Raw genomic sequence first — 22,056 nt, forward strand, 5'->3', positions numbered from 1 at the left:
ATTGTTATGAGAAAAATGATAGAAGAGAGATGTGTGTTTTCAGCCAGCTTTAGTGGGTTTGTTGTCTGTTTTTTTTTTAAAGAGCTGATGGGACAGTCAGATTGACGTGTAATCACTGGTAAGTTGAAGCATCACATCTTTGTGTATACATCTACAGTTTAGTGTTTACAAACTGGTCTTGAATATTCTCTCCAACATTTACTGATACACTTACAGCGACTGTCAGTGCCATGTGCAATTTAATTGCAAATTGATGCAGGGGAGGTCACTCAATGGTGACTGCGCTATATTATCGGAGATTGCTGTCCCTTCATGCAACAGCTTTCGATTTATGTCGCTTATCCAGCGGTTCACACAGAAAATCGCGCTGCAAAGGCGAGTACGTGGTTAAAAAAAAAAAAGTTGCCGTCTGAGGCATAGAGGCGAGTCTGTTTGATCATATGGATGTGTATATAATACAAATTTGTAGTTCGATAGCCGTACGACGTGGTGTACTTCCCCTATTTCACGCAGCTGTCGGTAATGGATAACTCCACAATGGTGAAGAATAGAGTGTTCTAAAACAACTCCCGGACCATTTTTTTAAACCTGTCAAATTATTCTCGTGTGTTTAGGTACGTTCCCTTTTAATTTTACGAAGATTTTCTGAAACAATTCCACGCCGTTCAATCTGCTGTAATCGCAACTAGAGAACTTCGCAGTGTTTGTATTATATCATTGATCCTGCATATGATGTCTTGTGGGTCAATATTGCAACGTGTACAGTACAATGAGCTTACCTGCTGGCTGTGCTATTGGGATTTACAATTAACATTATTTATAATTGTCTATATAATGCACTTAATTATTTGTTCCCTTTCTGCTTCAAATTTTGCTGTATCTTTTTGTCCTCCTACCCGAAATTGGTCACCATTTGTTTAATTTCACTTCATCCAAGTTATGTCACTGTTTAATTTATTCGTTTTTTACCCTTTATATTCTTCTTTCTGATTGTTATCCTGTCTTACGACGCACACGGTCAATCGTTTCTTATTAAATATGCCTTCTAATTAAATGACACTGATTTATATCACGGACGAGTACGATATCATGTCTGTATTCTGTAAGTGGTATTGAAGCCAGAGACGAAATAAAGAGTTAAAAGATCGAAAAATTAACATGTTTCTTTCATCAGTGATGTCGAAGATATAATCTTGCGAATGTCATTCGTTAAAACATTTCTTCTTCTTCTTTTTTTTTTTTTTTTCCTGTGGGCTGAATCATTTGTAAACTGGGCTACATCAAAAGCGTTATTGCTGGATTTCTATTCTCACTTGGTACAAATTACATTTATTTCTTGTAAAGCACTTCTAGAGTTAAAGATCACTTGTCTAAGCTAAACCACGCCCAACAACTAACTGAAGTCATTTAATAAAAATTATTATAGAATATTTTCATTACTTAAGCTTAGAAACATATATATATATATTGCGGATATAAATGGCATAGCGGCTAGCCGCATTCGTGAGTACAAAGTAATGAAGTAGAAATAAAAATAAAAAGGAATTTTAAATGGTAACATAGACTTGTCTGCAACAGCAATAAATATACTTTGTACAAATTAAATTACCACAGTTCAAAATGAACATTTACATGCAGTCCTCGGGTTATGTCAGCCCCGAGTTACGATGTTTGGTGGTTACATCTACCATTTACTGTATAAAGCCTTGTTTCGACTTAGTTGGTTTTGCGTCGTAAACGTCGCAACGCGAACTTCTTGTTTCATTTCATTATTAAACGTATTTTATATGTGTTTTTTATAATTACTGTTAGGAGAGATGTTAGGATAGGCTAAGTGCTTACAGTATGTTATTTACGTACAGTATGTACGTATGTTCCGACTTACAGTGAAATCAGGTTTACGACGCTACGTAGGAACGGAACAACGTCGTAAGTCGAGGACTGCCTGTATTTACAACTAATTGTGTTTTGTCCTCAGGTTTAACACCTCGTTTTAATGACAATTTTTTGGTATGTCTGGCTGAAACGTCTGTAAGTGCTGTTCCGACTTTCGTCAGAGATAAGATATGTTGATCAGTCCACCAACTTGTATTACACGTCCATGATCAGTCTTGTTCCCTGAGAAGTGTTTGATGATTTCATGAAGGAAAATATATCTGTTCACGCATAGCTAGAACCGAACACTGTCATAATCCTTGTGGAAAACTTCCTGAAATTTTTCATCTTTCCAGTAAGGTTGAAAATACCTATATAACAGAATTCGCTGTCCTTGGGCGGGCCGCAGGTGTGCTTGCTAAGGGCCGCATGTGGCCCGCGGGCCGCGTGTTTCACATGCCTGAGCTAAACAAAATTGGACAATGCTATTTTTCCGACTAGGCCAAAGTCTTGCAGTTTTGCACTTAAGAAGGCATTTCTACCCCCCAAAATATATATATAATACTGTTTCGTAAAAATATTTGACTTATGTCTGTGTCTGTGTCAACAGAATACGAAACTAACTCGACTAGCGACGCTAAATATGTTTCTTTCGCAGAAAATGTTGACTGGAGAAATCCAAGAGACAAAATCAACGTTCCGGTAAATCAACAGGCGTCGTTTTGTGAAAGAAACCAAAAAATTCTCGGATGTGAGTTGTTTGCTTGGATCAAGCGTGGAAGACAGCGAGCTTAAGGAGCTTGAGTAATCAGTGTAGACGGAAATGAACATTGGGAGAAATCAGGCTGCTGGGTTGCGAGGCGGGATGTATGATCTGTAGTTTTCTTCATCTTACTGTCTTACTGTCATGAGCCTGTTCATTAGATGAATTCAAATCAAAAGACCAAAATTAAGAGGCAAAAACTGCTTAAGTGAAGACTTTTTATTGATTTCATTAGATATTGATCTTGTGGCCAAATTTAGGGCTAAAATTTTTGTGCTTATTGTAAACTGATTTTCAGTCACTTACCTTGATCATAAGAAGTAATTACTAAGTAACTAAGAAAAAAATCAGATTCCACATGAAATGATTTGAAACCAGTATAAGCATGTTCGTTATTTTCGTGTGAAAGGAAATGTTCTCTTACTAATACGACATGCATTTCTTTAGAAATGAGAATTCGAGACCAAAGAGTTGGACTAGAAGTATTATATGTATACAAAAAGCGTTTGATTTCATGCCAACTTTATTTCTGCTGTTAATGCAGTTATCAATCACACCACATGCTACCATTTAATTTTTTTTTAAAGAGGTGGGTGTCTAAAATCTGTTTCAGTTGCTGAAAAAACTTAAATCCATCCTATTTCACCCCCAAAAAGAGTAAACAATGGTTGTTGCGGATGAAGACCCTCCACGTAAGCGCTCCAAGCTGTCTCTAAAGTCTTCTCGAAAAGGAGAAAGTGCACCACTGGAAGAGCCACCTTCTTTGGAAGCAGCAGGTGCTGCACCACAGGGACCTATTGTTCGGTGAATTTATTTTGAATATATATAATATTGGTCTTGAGAGTTCTTAACTTTCTATTTTTGTATTTAACACACATACTATCCACCTATGCATTCGACCATCCTTTGTGTGTGTGTGTGTGCACACACGTGTGTGAGAGATAAAGAATGAGAGGAAGATAAAAAAGCAGGTGTATGCTGATTTTCTACAAACACATGTTTACATGCATGCATTTTTTAATTTTTTGCCTTTAACAGGCCAAAAACTGAGCCCACAGCTGAAGACTGCCCTCCTCCTGTTTTGGATTTGTCTCAAAGTGACCTTCCTTGTGACAGCTATGGTGTACCCCCAGTTGCTTCCCTAGAAAATCTGGGTGAGATTTTGTGATGAGCTTGTTGTCAAAATACAGTAATCCTTCGCCACCTTTTTGCGGCTTCACTATTTTGCGGGTTTTTATGAGAAATTAATGGGAAAAATGCTTCGCGGATATACGCTTCTTCGAGGATTTTTTGTCAAAATTCAATCAGTGGAAAATATATATATTTTATGAATTTTTAGATCAGAAAAGCCCAAAGTGTATAAAAATGCATTACTATACAATCTTTTTACATTATGTGTGGCATAGACAGAGATTTTGTTGGTTTATTGTTCTATTACAAGTACTGTATTACTCTACAGTACAGTATATATTATGTGTTTATTCTTTTATTTACTGTAAAGGTACAATACATGCACAGAACAGTGTGGGAATGGTTATTAACAGTTATTAAAAATGTCTTGTTCAGGAGATTTAAAATAATAATACCATAAAATTTGTATAGCACATACTTATACTCCTACATGGAAGTGAGTGAAGCTCAGTTAACCACATTTTATAATTCAGCTTGGTAATGGCAAAACAACAGCATATGTTAGTTTAGTTTATTCCTTGTTACTCCTTGAGGAGCATAGGGCAGCATATGTAAGCACTAAATATTACTACCATGCTAGGCAGTTGATGAACAAATGACAGAGAAAAGGACAATGGTCAGACTTCACTTGTGTGTGCATATGTGTGCGTGTGGGATTCCAATCATGAGCTAGCACCACTTATCTTCTTAACTTAGTCTTTTAATTGAATAAAAATAACTATTATGCCGCATTTTTAAATAGATTTTTATTTCTGATCATACAGGAAACACCTGCTTTCTCAACAGTGTACTAGAAGTTTTGCGATACACTCCTTGTTTCCTGGAAGGCCTGGGGGAACTGTACCGACATATAGTATACCTAGAAAAAGTTAGAGTCGCAGCATCTTCCAAAAATGGTTCAGAGGTTAGTGGATATTTGGCATGCATAGTAGTTTTATTCTTTACAAATTTATTAACAATCTTGGGATTGTTTGCAACACTTGTTCTGTAATGGGCTCTTTAGAGATATACATAGCTGGATATTGTTACTATGCACTGTAACATTTTCTTGTTCTATAGGAACATCATTATGTCATCTATCGTAGCCTTTTGAGTCGCTTTTAAGTTTAATCTCTTCTTATTGAAGAAATTCCTGAACTGTACATCTCATTTTCCCACTTTTGCAGTTGTAGTCCTTTGTGAGACCGAGAATATGAGATTGCCTAATAATGTTAAAATAAATTCTTTTTAATTTGATAATGCATATATCAACAAAACACCATAAATCGACCTAAATTGTCCTTTAGAGTTTGTGGCGACAGCTAAAATTTCAAATGGACTTAAGTTCAAACTGTTTAGGGTTTTTCTAAAAGAGTACTGAGAATAGTGATATATATGTAGATGCAAATATCTGTGATAGCTTCTGAGTTATAGAGTTTTAAAGTGAGTTACCAGAAATAATGAAAATTAGTCAAAATCAGAGAGGATGAAAGAACATATATAATTAAATGATGTACTCAGTTCTTTTCCTGTTCAATTGTTTCCTACCAGCTGATGCTCATTACAAAATACCATGTTATCATTATATAACATTTTTTTTAGACAGTTCATTAAAAAAAAATGAGGATACAAAAATGTGTCAGATTTGCATGGAATGTCATGTTTGGCAGATTATGTCATAAGCATTCTAGAGAATGTTATGATTAAAATAGTACATACAAATTTTCTTGTTACACAAATTTAATACGTGTTTTTTTTATTTTTATTTAGACTGGCTATGCTTAACTTTTGATGGCTTTAGGAAACAAAGTTGGGATGGTGTTAAAACAGTCCTCTGCTAAGCCCATTAAAGGGATACTCAAGGCTTGTGATAAGGCTGTGGCGACGGTCAAAGGTTTCAAAAATATATTTAGTTACAATAACAGGGCACAAGAACAATACAGGAGAAATAAAGGATTCGTTTCTCACTTAATTACCACTTATTAGCACTATTTCGGTTGCCGATGTTTATAAAAATTGAAAAAATCCAGTGAAATTGACCCTTGTGTCCTTCCGCCCAGTAACCACGATAGCTTCCCGAGATGATCAAGCAGAGGAGTCTCCTTGTGACATCAGTCTCCTTGTGACGTCAGTCTCTGACAGGAAGTGTCTGTGGTCATTGCGAAGATTTGATGTCTTTTTATTCGTATGACAACCTCTGTGTGTAAGGCTTGGAAGGCTATGTTTCGGAAGGTGATGAAAAGAAAATTTTGAATCTTTTCCCATCTTTTCATGGCAATCGGGTGCAGCACATTGTTGAGGCATGGTTCTCACTATGGAAACCACACGTCATAGGGTCACGTGATGGAGAACGAGACTTCATGGAAGCTAAAAAAAAGTCCCGTGTCATTTCTGTTATTAAACACAACATTCTACTAAAAACCTTCAACGTTTTCTACATGAACACTCATATAAATAGATGAGATTCAAATTTATCCTACTCTTTATGCGATTCTAAGCAGTTTTATTTTGCCTTTAGAATCCCTTTAAGGGACATGTCTTAGTAACGCTAACACACTTTTTTATTTCTAAATGGATTTACGTCATATTTGGAGGGAAACTGCATAATTGCATTTTCTCTGACTTGAAGTAAACTGTATTTGTCTAACCTTAAGATTTATTGATTATTAATTATATTATTATATTAACTTTTATGTGATATATTAGATGTTTGGAACATAAGATCAAAGTAAGATAAAAATTCCTACTCATAGGATTTTGTATTTATTAGATGATGTTAGAAGTGGAATGTTGGGTTTCACATTATAGGAATATGCAAAACTTTTTTTGACGCATATAATAAAGGTTAGATTGGACCATAATATGATTTTGCTATTGTCGTATCAGGTGAAACCAGAGGTTATGTTGTCATGGGAACTGGTAAAGAGCATCTACAAGGTCAGTCTCATGTTTTCTTAAAATATGAGTCCTGCATAAAGAATAGTAGAAATTTGCTACACTCTCACATGATAATATGCAATAAATGTAATAGACGAAGTATATATTAGAATTATTAGAAACTGGAGAAGGATAATTAAACTCTGACATTACATGCTTAAACTATTCATTTCATTCACCTGGCTGCTTGTGGATTATTTTTGTTTTCAGACATACAAAATGATGGAGAAAAAGGAACAAATGTTCCACCAGTTAGCCAGTCCAGACGTGACAAGCATGTCTGTGAAGCCAAATAAGATTCTAGATGACATCAGGTATATTCATCCCATTATAATTGTTGGATGTTCATGTCATCATTGCATAGAAGCATGCATAAATTAAGTAAGAGAAATCAAAATTATCTCAAGAATTTACTAAGGTAGTCTCAAGACACAAATGTTTTGATGACAGGAATCTGAAAGCTTAAAAGCCTAGATCATAGCTCTCATTGCATTCAACATGTAACAAACCAGACTTATGGAAATGGATATTCTGCCATTACACATCGTTAGATGTTGGTATCATAGTCTCATGCATAAAACAAGGTTTTAACTGTTTTTTGAAATGGATAATGGGCAATAATACTTTATTGATATTTATTTTTTGTGATCAGTCAATAATACAGAAGCTAATTTTATTATTAACTGAAGGCCAAAAATAAATTTTTAATTTATTTAGGATCTTGATGAAAAAGCAATATTTGAAATGTGAAACGGCATTTATAATGTGCTGATAATAGTAAATCATGCTCACTTCTTTATTCGGGAAATAGTAAAGTTATTTTCCACCATTGATGTGCTGGTCTGCTCTAAGACATTATGGTGAGCTGTTTCTCTTTATCAACTTACATTAAATATTAACCTTTATGCTTTTGGTGTAAGAAGTCAAAAAGCATAACACATGCAGATAAAAGATAAGGGGAATCATTTCTTTTCTGCACTTTTCATTGCTTAGGTATTTCAACCCCATGTTTGAGGGAAACATGCAGCATGATGCTCAAGAACTGCTTCGCTGTCTTCTATGCTACCTGGAAAATGCCGAGAAAGAACTTCATGATGCTTACACAGCCATACTGGCTGTGGATCCATCACTGCTCAAAATGTCTGCAGTTTCAGCTGAGAAAGAGCAACGTGTCAGACAGGTAATGCTTTTTTGGAAATTTGCATAAATGTGTAGGAGATGATGGAGGTAAGGAGAGGAGAATTGGTGCTTTTTGCTGAGTCAGCACTAAAAGTGCACTAAGACAATTATGGAAACCTTTCTGCAGCTTTGAAAATTGATCATGCTGCCAATAAATTGGAGTGGAAAGGATTTCTTGAAGAGAATATTACAAAAAGAAAATTTGACACTTGGCTTTGTAAGAATTATTATTGATGTTGGTAGCAAAGATTGATTGTGCGTATGCAACAAGTATTTTTTTCCCCTCATTATTTCTAAGAACTGGGGATCATCATTAAATATTTGTAGTGGAATTAGAAATCACAAAAGATTAAAAATCTTTTCCGATTCAGTGCTCACAAATGACATTTCTGACCATCTTATTTTCAGCACTCAGGTGAAAAAAATATTCAGCTATGTCATCTGTGCACAGTGAACTTAATAGCACACTTTAAGAGATATATTTAGCTCAAGACAAGTAGGACACTTGTTGACAGAATGTTCAAGCGGAATGCTAAGTGATTGGATGAAGTTTCAGCCAGCCAAGAACCAAACTTAACCCCAGCCAGCAGTAGGACACTCAACACAGACTGTGAAGAAAAAAGAACAATTAATGTATGCTGCCAAGAAATAAGCATAACCAACAAAATCCTAAACTGGTAGAATCAGCACAGAGACTGCCATGATACAGAAACAATTTGCATACACTTCTTATACAACAATAGATTCAGAATAGAAAAAATAATTATAATTGCAAAATTTGTAAAACACATATTCACACTCCTAAGGACAAATTCCCTCAAAAGTCTGCTGTGATCATCACCGGAAAGGGAGACCAGTGGAAACGTATCAAGGAATCAAAGTAATAATAGTGCTAGCAAAGGTGTTAAATGAACATTAAATGTGTTATTATGGTATTGTGAAACTATGAATGAATAAAGACTAACAGTAGATGGTGCTATGTGCACGGAAAAAGTGATGTGCCTATTTTATATGCGCATATGCTTTGGTGGCATGCATTCTCTGAAAGTCTTCAGTCTGGGGAAAATTTCTGTGCCATCTATGGAACAGGCTTATAATTCCTTGCTGCTGGCACAGACTTGTCATCCCCTTGTCATTACTAGTGTAGGCTACCCTAGAACAGCGATTCTCAACCTTTTTCACGTCTGCATCCATAAAGGGGGAAAGTATGTCTGCCAGTAGCCCTTGTGAGTAAGTTTGTGCATAAAAGTACCTATTTTCATATTGAAACAATAATTATTTAAATTGTGGTGTACCCTGCATAACCCTTGCCTTATCCCTAGGGGTAAGCGTTTAATCGGTTAAGAATCGGTGCCCCTAGAATATGGAAAAGAGGGAAGCATATTTAAAGTTACCACAATGCCACATAGCAGGATATCCCAGTTGGCATTAAGTGTCACATTTGTACACTCTGTTCTTAAATTAAAGTAGCCATTGTAGCACAGTTCTTGTGTTGAACTCATCATCTAGTCATCTGCTGGCATTGTGGATTAAAGCCCTGCTTTTGATGTATATCTAAAAAACTTTTAATAAATCATTCACAATGTGAATAACAGTTTTAAAAAAATAAGCTTTTATCTCATTCTGAACATTTTTTAGTTTAGGATGAAATTAAGTTTAGAACTTGTTAGATGTTTTCCAGCTGTCATATTTTGGTTTAACCACAGAGCTTTGATGCTACCTTTGATAATATGAAAATTTGTTTTTAAAAATAGTATTGCCAGATTTAGGTAAAAAAAAGAAATACTGTTGTGATAAAAATTATATATTTTAATAACTTCAAAATTGTGTAGGCCCCCTTGGAAAGCATTTTGCAGACACTTTTATATTGTGACCACTAATGGCTACTAATTATCAGGAAATGTCACTGTCTGAGAAAAAAATTGAAGATTTAGCATGCAAAGTTCTTATAACAATTATTTTAGAAATATATGTACAAAATAGCGAATGTTTCCAGACGTAATAAAGAAGATTCTGTTTCTGTGTAAGGTGCAGAATTCAATCATGGAAAAGTTTCTTGAAAGGGGAAAAAGTCGGTGGAACAGGTCATCAGGAAGCAATAGTCAAGCAAGAAGACAGTTTGATAGACTCAAAAGGGACATCACGCAGTGAGGTGAACTTTGCAAGTAATACAGGTCAGGAGTTGGCATTGAAGGAGAGAGATGCAAATTGTGACTCTATAGATGAAAGTTTTGAGAGGGAAACGAGCATGAGATGGAACAATGGAGTCGAAGCAGATACACAATCATCAAAGCAACCTGTTGACCAGCTCATTGGTAATGGGTCTTGTAACCCAGAGAGAATAAAAGAGAATGCCAAGTCACCTTGTAACTGTCCACAACCAAAGCGTCGGAAAGTGGGGAAAGGTCTCTGTGTTAAAGAAGGGTTAGATGAGGATGAGGTGGATTCCTGCGACACTGTGACTTCATCAGGGTATCCTGCTATGGGGAAGAAGGTGGAATGCATAGACAAGGATTGTAAGGCAGCTGTGTCCAATCAAAGTCCCAGCAAGACCCGTTCGTCTCCTCGACTGTCGGTGACTAATATGCATGCTAAATGTCAGTTTAACAGCTGTGATTCCTCAAAAGTTTGCCAGAAACCTAGAACACAGAACTGCGAACCAGCTGTGGACAATGAATCCTCCTCAGAAAAATGTAAGAAAAACATTGCGGTGGCTTGTGAAAAAAAAATTCAGCCAACTATTTTGTCGATGTTTGAAAAAAAGCGACTTGGTATGAGAGGTGGTGTTGCACGCAGAAGCTTTGCAGGAAGTATGCCGTTTAATGAGAATAAAATAGACATAGACTTCAAAACAGATGCTGGCAACCTAAGAACATCTCCACGGAAACATAATGGTAGCTGTTCAAATATGATTTCAAGGTATGCTGCCAAAGGGGGATTGCAAGGGGGAACTTGTGACAGTGAAGATGAGACAGAAGGTGCTGGCACATCAATCTTAGACAAGGAAGGATTATCCCCTAAGACAAATTCTCTAGAATCTGGGAATGAAGATGTTGCACAAGGACCTAATAAAACTGCTTGTCCTATACAGCTGATGGCAAAAGAGAACATTCAAGAAAGCACATCGACTGCAGAGTGTGCAGAGAGAACTACCAAATCAGTAGACGACAAGCAGACACCAGCTAAACAGCAAGTTTTGCATACCAACTCCAAGTGTGGCTCTGGATCACCTAGCCACATGAACAGTGTTTTGCTTTCATTATCAAGGAACACCATTTCAGACACACCAAAGAGTTGCTTAGGAAAACCTGCAGCAGAATCTTTCACCTGGGACAAGAGTAAGCTGAGTTCACCAGTTGCTAGCAATGTCAGCCAAGATGTCTGTAAAGCGAAGAGTGCAGCATTGCTGCAGCCTGGCAAACTTATGATAAAGCTGGAGAAATGTGACCATGTGTGCAACAGCCCTTCTATTTCTGCATCTGCAGCATTGAAAGTGCTTCAGGCACCTTCGCCTGCCTGTCGACGAATGACCTTTGTCAAAAATGAAGCAAACAACGTGACCTCCAACAGTGTAGACAGTGATAATGAAGACGACGATGTAAGCTTAGGAACCATGGGGTCTTTCAAGTCAGTCCCACTAAAATCAGTGTGCATCAAGGTAAATAAATCTTTCTCTCTTTCAAAGAAGTAAAGGAAAGAAAGTGATTTATTGTGGAAAAAATTATTTTGAAGTTAAATTGAACTTAAGTTTGACATTCTGAAATTGTGGTCTGGAATGACAAATGGCAAATGAACATTTACAATATGGACATTATTTTCTAGACAACTTTTTCATAATTAAGTAATGAAAAAACTTTTTTTCTATTTTTTATTTCTTTTAATCTGGAAACGAACTTCCTCTGGAGTTCTTGACTTTTTCTTATAAACGCAAGATTATTTGCTATTTTGTTTTTTCACTTCTAGATATTGCTTTTGATAAGGATATAAAGACAGAAAAATGAACATTTTTTGATAAAGCATCAAGTCGCACTTTTTTGGCTGTTAATCAAGGTTGAGAAATGTGACATGGTGTGCAACAGTCCAGACAAATCGGTCAACGCTCAGTTCGCTGCCACCTACCTAGCTCGCCAAAGAGCTCAGCGCTTCAACATCATAGAGAAGCTTTTCCAAGGGACCATGATGATGCGTACCAAGTGCCTGGAGTGTGAGAGATGCACAGAACGTAAGGTCCTTCCAGGATGTTAGTGTGCCACTGAAAAGGGAGTGCAGCACTGATACAGATTCAGAATCAGGTAAAATGTTGCCTAACATTGTTTGGGTTCCTGTGATGTAATTTAAAGGTTCTTCAATTTTAACCTCCTCTGATGTGAGTTCAAGATGTGTCTGTTTTTTTTTTTTTTTTAAATATTATCAAGGCTGTATTGTAGTAGTTCTAAGAAAGAACTACCGGTAGTCAGCAATGATATAAACAGTGATTTATTGAAGATTTCAATATTTGTATATGTAAAAGAGTAGTGTGGAGACAAAAGGTGATGGCTTGCAAAACTTTTGTTCTTCCACATACTCATGCGCACGCACACACACAGAATGCCTTTACTGAGTGGACTAACCAGGTACTGTTACATTTCTCCTGCTTATTGTTCAGTCTTGTTCTATGTCTCTTTTGACTGCTGTGTTCTCTTTTCCTTTTATTTCGTGACTCATTGACCTTATCTATTCATGCACCTCTCCCTCCTAAGACCTGTGCGAACTGTTCTTGGCACCTTTGTACCTTATCAGCCTCTTACTGTTGTGTCAAAGAGATTTTGAGCCACATTAGGCACTCTGACTTTCACCCAGCTAGCTTTCTTCAGGGACATGTCCGGCTATACATGGCCAGCTGGTGACAGCCACATCCAAACAGCATGTGGCCTTCAAGTGTCTGACTAATTTTATGAGTGTCGACCAAAAGTAAACAAAAATTAACCCTTTCCAACAGTTTTCACTTTAACAGGTGCACAGCCTCTTGTTTGTTTTCAATTTTAAATAATTGTTGTAATTCTTCTTATATGTTATCACATTTTTCTCCCTGTGGTGTTTTATTTTTAGATGAAGAAAGAGATTCCTCTCTGCTTAGCCTGATGCATGCATTCACAGATGTTGAACACCTTCGAGATGACAACAAGTACTTTTGTGACCACTGTCTACATTATGTGGAGGCTGAACGCTCGCTCCACTATGAAGCTCTACCAAATATTCTGACAGTTCATCTGAAGCGTTTCAGTGCATCAACAGGGTGAGACAGGCCACTATAACACAATCATTAAATGCAAGTCATAAAAAAGTGCTGCTTTTCTTTTACAGGCAATTCATCGTGATGTATCCTCAGTTTTGATATGAAAAGAGACAAATGTAGAGAAGTAATTGTTGTTCCAAACAAGGTAACTGTTAGACCGTATGATATAGGACACTGGGATTGCTTTTAGAAAGGATGGGGGAGTAAAAAGATAAAGAAATGTGCCATATTCTTTGCTTCACAAAGGGTCACACCTAATGGTAGAGTGTTCTAAAAAGAGGGTTTATTGGTTGTGAAGATCCAGTTTTGAAGTACAAGGAAGAACGTGTTTTGCATTGAGAGAAAGTTTGACTTGGTAAATTAGCAGAGTAGGACTTAAAAAACACAAATAGTCAACTTTGGTATGTGACCTGTGACACCTTTGTTTTCAGAATGTTTGGATGCTTATCAAAGATAAATGACCATGTAACAGTGCCACTTCAACTCTCTTGTTTGAACTACAAGTGCCCCAAGTTTTGTTCAAGGCCGGATCACAGGTAGAACTCAAGGGTTCCATGTTGATCAATACTGTGTAGAGGCTAACATGGTGTATGAATTAAGTTTGTCATGTGATGTAAGGTGTTTTGTTTGTTGATTTATTGCGATGTATCTTTTCATCATGTTAGAAATTTTAATACTTTAATAAATCACCAAGTAGTTTTGCAAGAATACTGAAATATATAATTCAGTTATTTCTGGAACGTTTTTTTTCTGCATAGGTACACCCTGTATGCCATCATAATGCACGCTGGTTCTACTATTACTTCTGGCCACTACCTGTCTTATATCAAGGCCCGTCCAAATGAGGATGGATCACCACTGGCTTACGACACACTTACAAATTATCTTAACACCAGTCCTGCCACGAACAACAGGTCAGTTGATGAGCATGAAGTCACATGTGGAATGGGGGATCCTTCTGACTCCTGGGATTCTTCCTTCAAGGGAGAGAAGCAGACAGCCACACCATGTGACAAGGGAAATGCACAAGATTTATTGGCAAATGATGCAGAGTCCAGTGGTTCACTGGAGTACCATTGGCTGGAGTGTGATGATGAAACCATCCATATTCTGTCAGAAAAGGAGTTCAATGGGAGATTGATGGATAAAGAAAGTTCTTTGCGTGGTACTCCGTATGTCCTTTTTTATCACCGTTTAGATACATGGAAGGGAAGTGAGTCAAGTAGGAATGAATGTACAAAAAGGAAGGGAAAGTAAGTGAGAAATGAACAAAAATGGAGAAAAGTAAAAATAAATGATATAGATATTTGGACAGAGTAGAAAAGAAAATGAGTAAGATGAACAAATGGAACGTTTACACAGGTGGAAAAAAAAGGACTGCTTAACTGAAGAAGAGTAAGAAGTGAGCCACAGGGAGGCTGACACACAGAGTGATAGAAATGGTTATTCAAATGGATACCTTGTGGGTGTCAAACAGACTTCTTCAGAACTGGATCCACACATAGAGAGAAAGTGAAAGCAAGTCAGAGGGAAGCGAACTGTTGTCGAAATCTCAGGAATTGTTTTGTAAAGTTTAGTTGATGTGTGCCTATGGGGCAGATACATCAGTTGGAAGCATTCAGTACGAAGTATTTTGACTGGTTGACTCCAACAGTGTGACAGACTTACTGATTGCAGCCTTTTGATATTCTTTTAATTGCTGTTTAGATAAAAAATAAAATGTATCCTTCACATCTTGGCTTATAATTTTAAAAAATATGGCTCAGATTTGTTATTCTATCCCATAAAAAAGTTTTAGAAGGTTTTGAACTCTGGTTATCATGTTGATCATATTTTATGCTGTCAGACAAAATACATGCGAGTAATGAATGTAGGCTCATATATCGTAGTCTGCTGTACATTATTGTAGGGATCTGTATGAAAACTTTGTTTTTGGGGAATGAGAGTTGTTTTGGTTGTTTTGGTGGTCTATCTTATATCATCATCATCACTCCTTTAACTGGCACTGGCTTGACTCTGATCGCCAGCTTGCCTGTCAGGCTGACACTGATATTAGGGATAGGGGGAGTGTACTAGATGAGATGCAGCAGTGGCTAATCTTGTGCACTTTTTTAATTAGGAACACTGGTGGATAAATCTACAAGCCTGTGGATTTCCCAATGCTACATCAGTGGAATACACATGAATACAACTTGCTCCAAGAACCAACACAAATGAATATACCAGCAGAAGTGTTAGCCAATTGCATGGTGGCTATAAAATATTCCTGCTGTTCTTGCATTCATTTGCCTTGTGTTTCAGCAGATCTAGAACTTTGCGGAAGCAAATAAGGTCGAGGTGACTTTTGTCGTTGGCAACAAAAATAAACTTTCCTCCTCCTACTCATCGAATGGATACAAAAAGGCATTAGATGCATGAACCCTGTGTCACGTTCTTAGGCACTGGCTCCCCAAGAGGCTATTGACAAAAATCATGTATAAACTGGTGTTACCATCATTAACACGTGTTTCAGGCCACAACAGAATCCACAGATACCAATCCTTTCCATCCTGGGTTGATTTTGCAGACAGATGTGCATATGTTTCTGCATGTGTTTTTAATGTGTTTTCTTACTGTAGATTGAAATTTTTCTTAGATTTTTTTTTTACCAAATTTTATTTCATGAGGATCAACAAACATTACAGAACTAAACATTGCTTTTTTGCCCATCCAAAACAGGTACATCTGAAAAGTGAGGGGTCAATCACAAGAAAAACATGGGAGTAAAAAAAAATCTCTTGAGTTAAGGTTTTACGTTTGTGCACTTGTTAAAAGGTTTCGTTGGGCAGCCTGTCCACTTTTTTGCAAGCTTGAAGTTAAAATGTTCTCTGTAACTGGTATGATTTTTATCTCCATATAACTGGTAACAGGTGTATTCACCTTCCACACTGCCATGAGCAACTACTTCACATGATACTAAGATTTTCATCTAACATTACAGTACCATAAAACATGACATTAGAAAAACATAGCCATACTTTACTGGACATAACAGCACACATATTTGTACGATATTTTCAGAGTACATGGATATTTTGGCCTGTGACCCATTCTCCTTCCTTTTATTTATGACTGCATAATTTGATGTGAAGAGTACGGATCTCAGTCCAGTTATAGAAGGTACAGGTTAGCAGTAACAACAGCTGTGACAAGTTCATTATCCTAGCCTGTTATACTTCTTGTTCTGTCCCACATTCTTTGCTTTATCAAACAGCTTGCACAAGTTTTTAAATTTTAGTCCCATTGTTCCTTATGTAAGGCTATCTCAACCTAGGATACTCATCTGAGGCTTGTAGCATTGGCCGGATGCCAGTTCTAACACAATGATCTCTCCTTCACCTAAGAAACATCAGTTATTATTTGTTTTACGAATAAACAAGTATTGTGTAGCATATCGTTATCTGAATATAGGAACCAGCACTGCTAGCAGATTATGTACCTGTTGGAGGTTTTTGACTGCTATTAGATACCTGATCTTTCAGCATAGAAACTTAATTTTGCTGTGGAATATTTCTAACAAAATATATTTGATGGATAAATGTCCGACCATCAAAAGCATGGCCAAAATCTGTTTTCAGAATGTCTTTTCTACGGTTTGCACATATTCAGTAGTTTATTTTAATAAAAGTTTGATTGAGAACACATGAATTCCTCACATAACTGCCATATCTTGGCACTTTGTGTCATTATGGTTAGATTTTAAAAGGTGTTTATAAAACAGTAAATTACAGGTGTTTATATCAATAGAATGTATTACTCTCGTTTGTGTATGTGTGTGAGAGTGTTAATCCTAAATGCTGGATTTAATTAATATTGAAACTGTTTTTAATTTGTGATTATCGCACCATCTATTGCTCCATCGCTATGCTGCTCCTGACATACATTAACTGTACACAGACGGATGACCTACTGCACTGTATTCTTAACAACAGCGAACTACAACCGTTGTCAAACTAAACAAATAGGAAGTTAGGAATCGTGAGGTATCCCAGGCGACACAGCTGTGCGGGCTGTCCGCCCTCATTGCGGCCGCGAGCGAACTAGGTCAAGCACGGGACGTGGGTGAAAGGTCACGTAGGCCCCAGCTTAGTGCGTGACTCGGCAGGATGTCGGCGTACAGTACATCGCATTGCGTTACGGGAGTGTAAGGACGGGTCTGATGCAAGGGAATGCTGACAGCTGATCACGAAAAAAGCAGCTGCAGTAGCTGGCGACACGCAGTCTGACTTCGCAGCCTAGAGAGGTGGGCAGCCATGTTTGGTGTCGACGTCATGACAACTGCGCCGTAACGGGACAAGCCAGGTGCCAGGTGAGTTCCAGAGAACTGAAACCGGTTTGAAATGTGTGCATGTGATAGTCACGCGCGAGTGGTTTTTGCTTCCTTCCGCGACGAGAGCGATGGGCGACTATATCGGCTCGTGCTTGAGTTTGACGATTATAGAAGCTATGAGGAAGTACATTAACTCATCGCTTGTCTCACACAAACTACAGCAACTGTAAACAACAGTGAAAAAGGAAGAAGGATCCACACTCGCTGTTGAATGGAGCTATGTATAGTATGTGTAGGTCAGTGATGGGGAATGGGGTTAGCGCTGACGTCACAGTTGGCAGCCGTTGATCAACAAGAGATGTTGGCGGTAGCCATGGTCTTACTTTCAGCGGCCACCCTAGGCTAATACAACGTCTAACTTCAAGTAGATACAAACATCAGAAATCAGCAAATACGAGGCTGTTACAGTTTCTACTAAAGTGCGCCGCAAGGTGTTCCTGTGAGTCGGAGATGGAGCAACACAAGAGTCAGGCACACCTCCGATCCATATCTGCAGCCCTAGATGAAAGAGGTCAAAGGTCACACTCTATGAACCCGAGGAGACGTTTGTGGAATAGAGAATCTATTGTTCTCTCACTCTCCCACCCACCCTTCCCTCAAAGTTTTCGACTTTGTTCGTCATTTATCTCCTTAAAATGAGAAAATTCTAGAATCTCAGTGACAAGAGAGGTGTTGGGAGAGAGAGAGCGACGAAAACTCGTCTCCATCAACGACGTATAAAGTAGCATTCATGACAACAGTACACAATAATAAAAAAAAATTTGTAAAGCGCATACTCACACTGCTAAGGGAAAAGCAGTTCAGAGAAATAATCAGGGCAGGTGCCAGCAAAGAAATTAAAACACAGCACTGACATTTTATACTGGATGCCAGAACGGATGGGAAGCCAGTGTACACAACGAAGGATGGCGGCGTGGTCCCATTTCCTGGCTGTAAGCAGTAGACATGCAGCAGAGTTCTGTACTTTCTTGAGTTTGTGAAGAAGGCATACAGGGCAGCCAGCAAGCAAGGAGTTTTCAAAAAAAAAAAAAAGGAACAGTAAGAATGAGGTCTAAAGTAATGGCGGAACCGTTACAGTAAAATCCACAGAAACAGAAAGCAAGGTAATTACAAGCGTTAAATACAGTAACAAATGTAAATTTAAGAGAAACAAAAACAACTTGTAACTAAAAGAAATCTATGGATACGAATAAGCAAAGACGTAGTACAAGAAAATAGAAAAATCGCAGGAGAACAAAGCAGCACAGCCTGTCAGGCGTAGCCTCGTTTCCACATTCAGTTTAAACGAAGTATTTTCTTATAATATATTATTATATGTATAATGTTGTACGTTGTGTGATGTTTATCTTTTAAGAACGCTGCGAGCGGCACGGGAACTGCAACTTCCGCCGAACATCAGCAGCCGCATCCAGATGGAGAGCAAGCTTTTGGTGCACGTTCTGGTTTGTGTCTTTGCCGTGTCCTCATGGGTGGACATCAACGGCATGTGGGTGGAGCTGCCCATTCTGGTCTCACACCTTCCCGAACAGTGGACTCTGCCATCCTACATTACTGTTCTGGGTCAGGTGTGTGTTATCTTTTATTTCTGAGTCAGCAACATTGACAACAAGAACAGTGGAAGACATAATGATATTGCATTGATTTAATGAACTGGCATAACTAATGCCGGGATAAAATGGTTAAGTCACTGAAGTAACCAATATGCTGATACTGAATGGTTAATTAATTATAACTTATGATTGGGTAGCCATTTTGTCTTCCACGTATAGTTAACTTTAAATGCTATTCCAGCTGTTACAGACTTTAAGGAACTAGTGGATTTGGTTATGGGATGCTTGCCTGTCCCTACACTTGTCCTAATCAAAGCACCTTAGTGAAATACTTGTTGACTTGTTTTATTGGATGTCTGCGTGGGTGTCGGTGTGTATGTGGATTTTGTTTTGTCCTATTCATGTCCCGCAGGTAGCCAACATCGGACCGCTTGTCTTCCTGGCGATAACCTACCGAATCAGCGGCAGACCAGTAAAAAGGCCGACTTTGGACAAGATCACATCCTACATCATCATGCTGGTGGGACTGACATCAACGCTTCTGCTGTCGTTCTTCTGGCGGAGTACGCAGCACGTGGCAGGCGCTGAGCGCAGCCTGGCCTTGCTGACTCTGAGTTTTTTTCTCTCTCTGATGGACTGCACCTCATCCGTGGCTTATGTTGCCTTCATGGCATCCCTCCAGCCGGTCTACCTGTCCAGCTTCTTCGTCGGGGAGGGTCTGAGCGGCCTGCTGCCCGCCCTCATGGCTCTGGGACAAGGGGTGGGGGAGATCAAGTGCGTCAACGCTAGCAGCACCAGCGAGAGGAACGTCAGCGGCAACGTCGTCAACGTGACGGACTACTACGTCTACCCTACGTACCTGCCACCCAGGTTCTCGGTGCAGCTCTTCTTCCTTCTTCTGTGTGGAATGATCTTTCTGTCCATGGTGGCATTCTCCTTGCTCAACTTCTGGGGCTACTGCAAGGACCAGTTCACGAACTCACGCTCTTTTGAAGACTACAACCAAGTTATATGTCCGTCAGACCAATCAGCAAACGACTTCGAGTCAGGTGACACAACTGACACAGTTCAAAGTCCTTTGCTGAGTTCCACACCGTCGTTGAAATGCGGCTCCGACGGTCCAAAAAATGACGATGCCTTGTTGCAGCTGTCGTCAGGATACAGTTATCCACCCCCAGTGTCGGTGAAGGATGGAATCGACGAATGCACTCCTCTGTTTGGCGACAAGACGAAAGCGCCGACAAGGGAGATAAGCTTGCTGCTGGTTCAGGTTGTCGTCATCAACTTCTTCATCACTAGCTTTCTTCTCTCTATACAGGTTTGTTTGCTCGGTTATTGTATTTCAGGCGACATTTGGGGGCTAGTCCAAGTACAAAACTAGTTTCAGTTAAGCGGGTTTACTTAATTATAATTAATTACAACATTTCCAATCCATTTCCAGAATAATTCATTTCAGGGCTCTTGGCCATGCAGTGTTTTCTCTTCGAGTCGTCATCATGGTCGCTAAGGCGCAATATATATCATTCAGAATTTACCCTTACAGTTAACATTGACTAACATCGTGCTAATGTCAGGCTAACTGCCTTGCAGGTCTACTCTAGTCTTCCGTACGGAATCTCAATCTACAACCTGGTGGTCACGTTAACCAACATCGCTAACCCACTAGCATGTGCAGTGGCCATCTTCCTCCCAGTCACCTCCTGTGTGGGCATCTCAGTGCTGACGGGGCTGGGCCTGGTGTGCACTGTCTATGTCGTCCTCTGCGCCTCCCTGAGTCCTGCGCCACCTCTTGTAGCCAGCACTGCCGGCGGTCCTGTCATAGTCAGTCTCTCATTTCAAATTCCTTAGTTTGAGAAATAGATGGAACTATGTTGCTGAGATAAATCTTTAGTCTACAATGGACATTTTTTTATTTATTTATTTTTTATTTAAGTGCACTGCTAGTTTGACGGATGGCTTATTTTTACATCGCACCCACATTTTTATTTACTTAAATTATAGGCTATAGGGCACATCTCCGAAAGATAAATCTTTGACCGTTTGTTTGTATTCCAGGTTTTGCTTTGGATTGCAGTCTCCTTTTTCCTGACGTACGCAAAGATCTCAGTGGCTGGAGTCATGCGTCACGTGGGCCGTCGTGCCCTTATATGGTATGGAAGTGCGACTCAGGTTGGGTCTCTCCTCGGCGCCCTGACCGGGTTTGTTCTTGTCAACCAAGTCAAAGTCTTTAACGACGCTTCGTGGTGCTAAACGAAAAAAAAAAAACAAACCCCAAAAACCCCAATAACATTGAGTGGACATGCTGGATAGTAGGCTATAAGCATTTATAACGACTTTTGTGTGGTTTCTATAATTGAAAAAAAGAGCGCGCCCGCGAGATCTGAACCCAGGATAGCCAGTCCTCATTGTTTTAGTGACAGGTGCTAACTCTACATCACCAGACTACCCACCGATAGTGAAGTACATCAAATTACCAAGTCTGGTTTGTTCAGTCATTCTCACTCCTCAGTCTATTGACATCAAAGTTCTGGCTAAGACCGTCCTATCGTAAGGGTCCAGAGAACACTTATTGAAAGTTGTTTATAATTAATAATGTCTGTTGATTGTGAATAGTGTTTAAGGTGTAAGACGCTTGAACGCACTGGCGTACACACAGTCAGTAGCACAACACTCTCGTGGGGCCTGTCGATTTGATTATTTTCCAATTCCAACATTAGTCGATTCGATCAAAAACATCTTCGCCAGGGGTGGAGAACCTATTCTTCTCCAAGGACCATTTGGATATTTATAACATCCTTCGCGGGCCATACAAAATTATATACTTAAAAATTAACCTGTTATACTTGGTCAAGCTGTAGTTTCGCCGCAGTGTCTTAACACTTTTGTAACATGTACAACCTGCCTGGCACTCCTGTCCTCTGAGTCACTACAATCCACC

The 22,056-nt window shown here is 38.7% G+C and overlaps 2 protein-coding genes across 4 annotated transcripts in view; both read left to right on the plus strand.

Moving 5' to 3' along the window:
• Positions 1-2,493: 2,493 nt before the first annotated feature.
• On the plus strand, positions 2,494-16,982 carry LOC112556047 (ubiquitin carboxyl-terminal hydrolase 1-like). Its single transcript, XM_025224659.1, is given in 13 exon segments — positions 2,494-2,626; positions 3,252-3,442; positions 3,677-3,792; positions 4,594-4,733; positions 6,695-6,745; positions 6,956-7,059; positions 7,739-7,925; positions 9,930-11,582; positions 11,975-12,147; positions 12,149-12,216; positions 13,013-13,199; positions 13,631-13,735; positions 13,958-16,982. Coding segments are annotated over 12 exon segments (3,423 nt in total). The 5' UTR covers positions 2,494-2,626; positions 3,252-3,302; the 3' UTR covers positions 14,457-16,982.
• A 132-nt stretch (positions 16,983-17,114) lies between these two features.
• The window catches only part of LOC112557483 (solute carrier family 52, riboflavin transporter, member 3-B-like), a 28,015-nt gene continuing 23,073 nt past the window's right edge, over positions 17,115-22,056 (plus strand). The window contains exons 1-5 of one of the 3 annotated variants that reach the window (XM_025227373.1): positions 17,115-17,547; positions 18,923-19,133; positions 19,531-20,436; positions 20,709-20,939; positions 21,174-21,383. In XM_025227373.1, the coding sequence (XP_025083158.1) occupies positions 18,981-19,133; positions 19,531-20,436; positions 20,709-20,939; positions 21,174-21,368 (1,485 nt within the window). In that variant the 5' untranslated portion in view covers positions 17,115-17,547; positions 18,923-18,980 and the 3' untranslated portion in view covers positions 21,369-21,383. The other 2 variants (XM_025227375.1, XM_025227374.1) reach the window with 2 other exon arrangements.

Source organism: Pomacea canaliculata, linkage group LG2 (assembly GCF_003073045.1).
Source record: "Pomacea canaliculata isolate SZHN2017 linkage group LG2, ASM307304v1, whole genome shotgun sequence".
In the NCBI taxonomy this organism is placed as follows: Eukaryota; Metazoa; Mollusca; class Gastropoda; order Architaenioglossa; family Ampullariidae; genus Pomacea; species Pomacea canaliculata.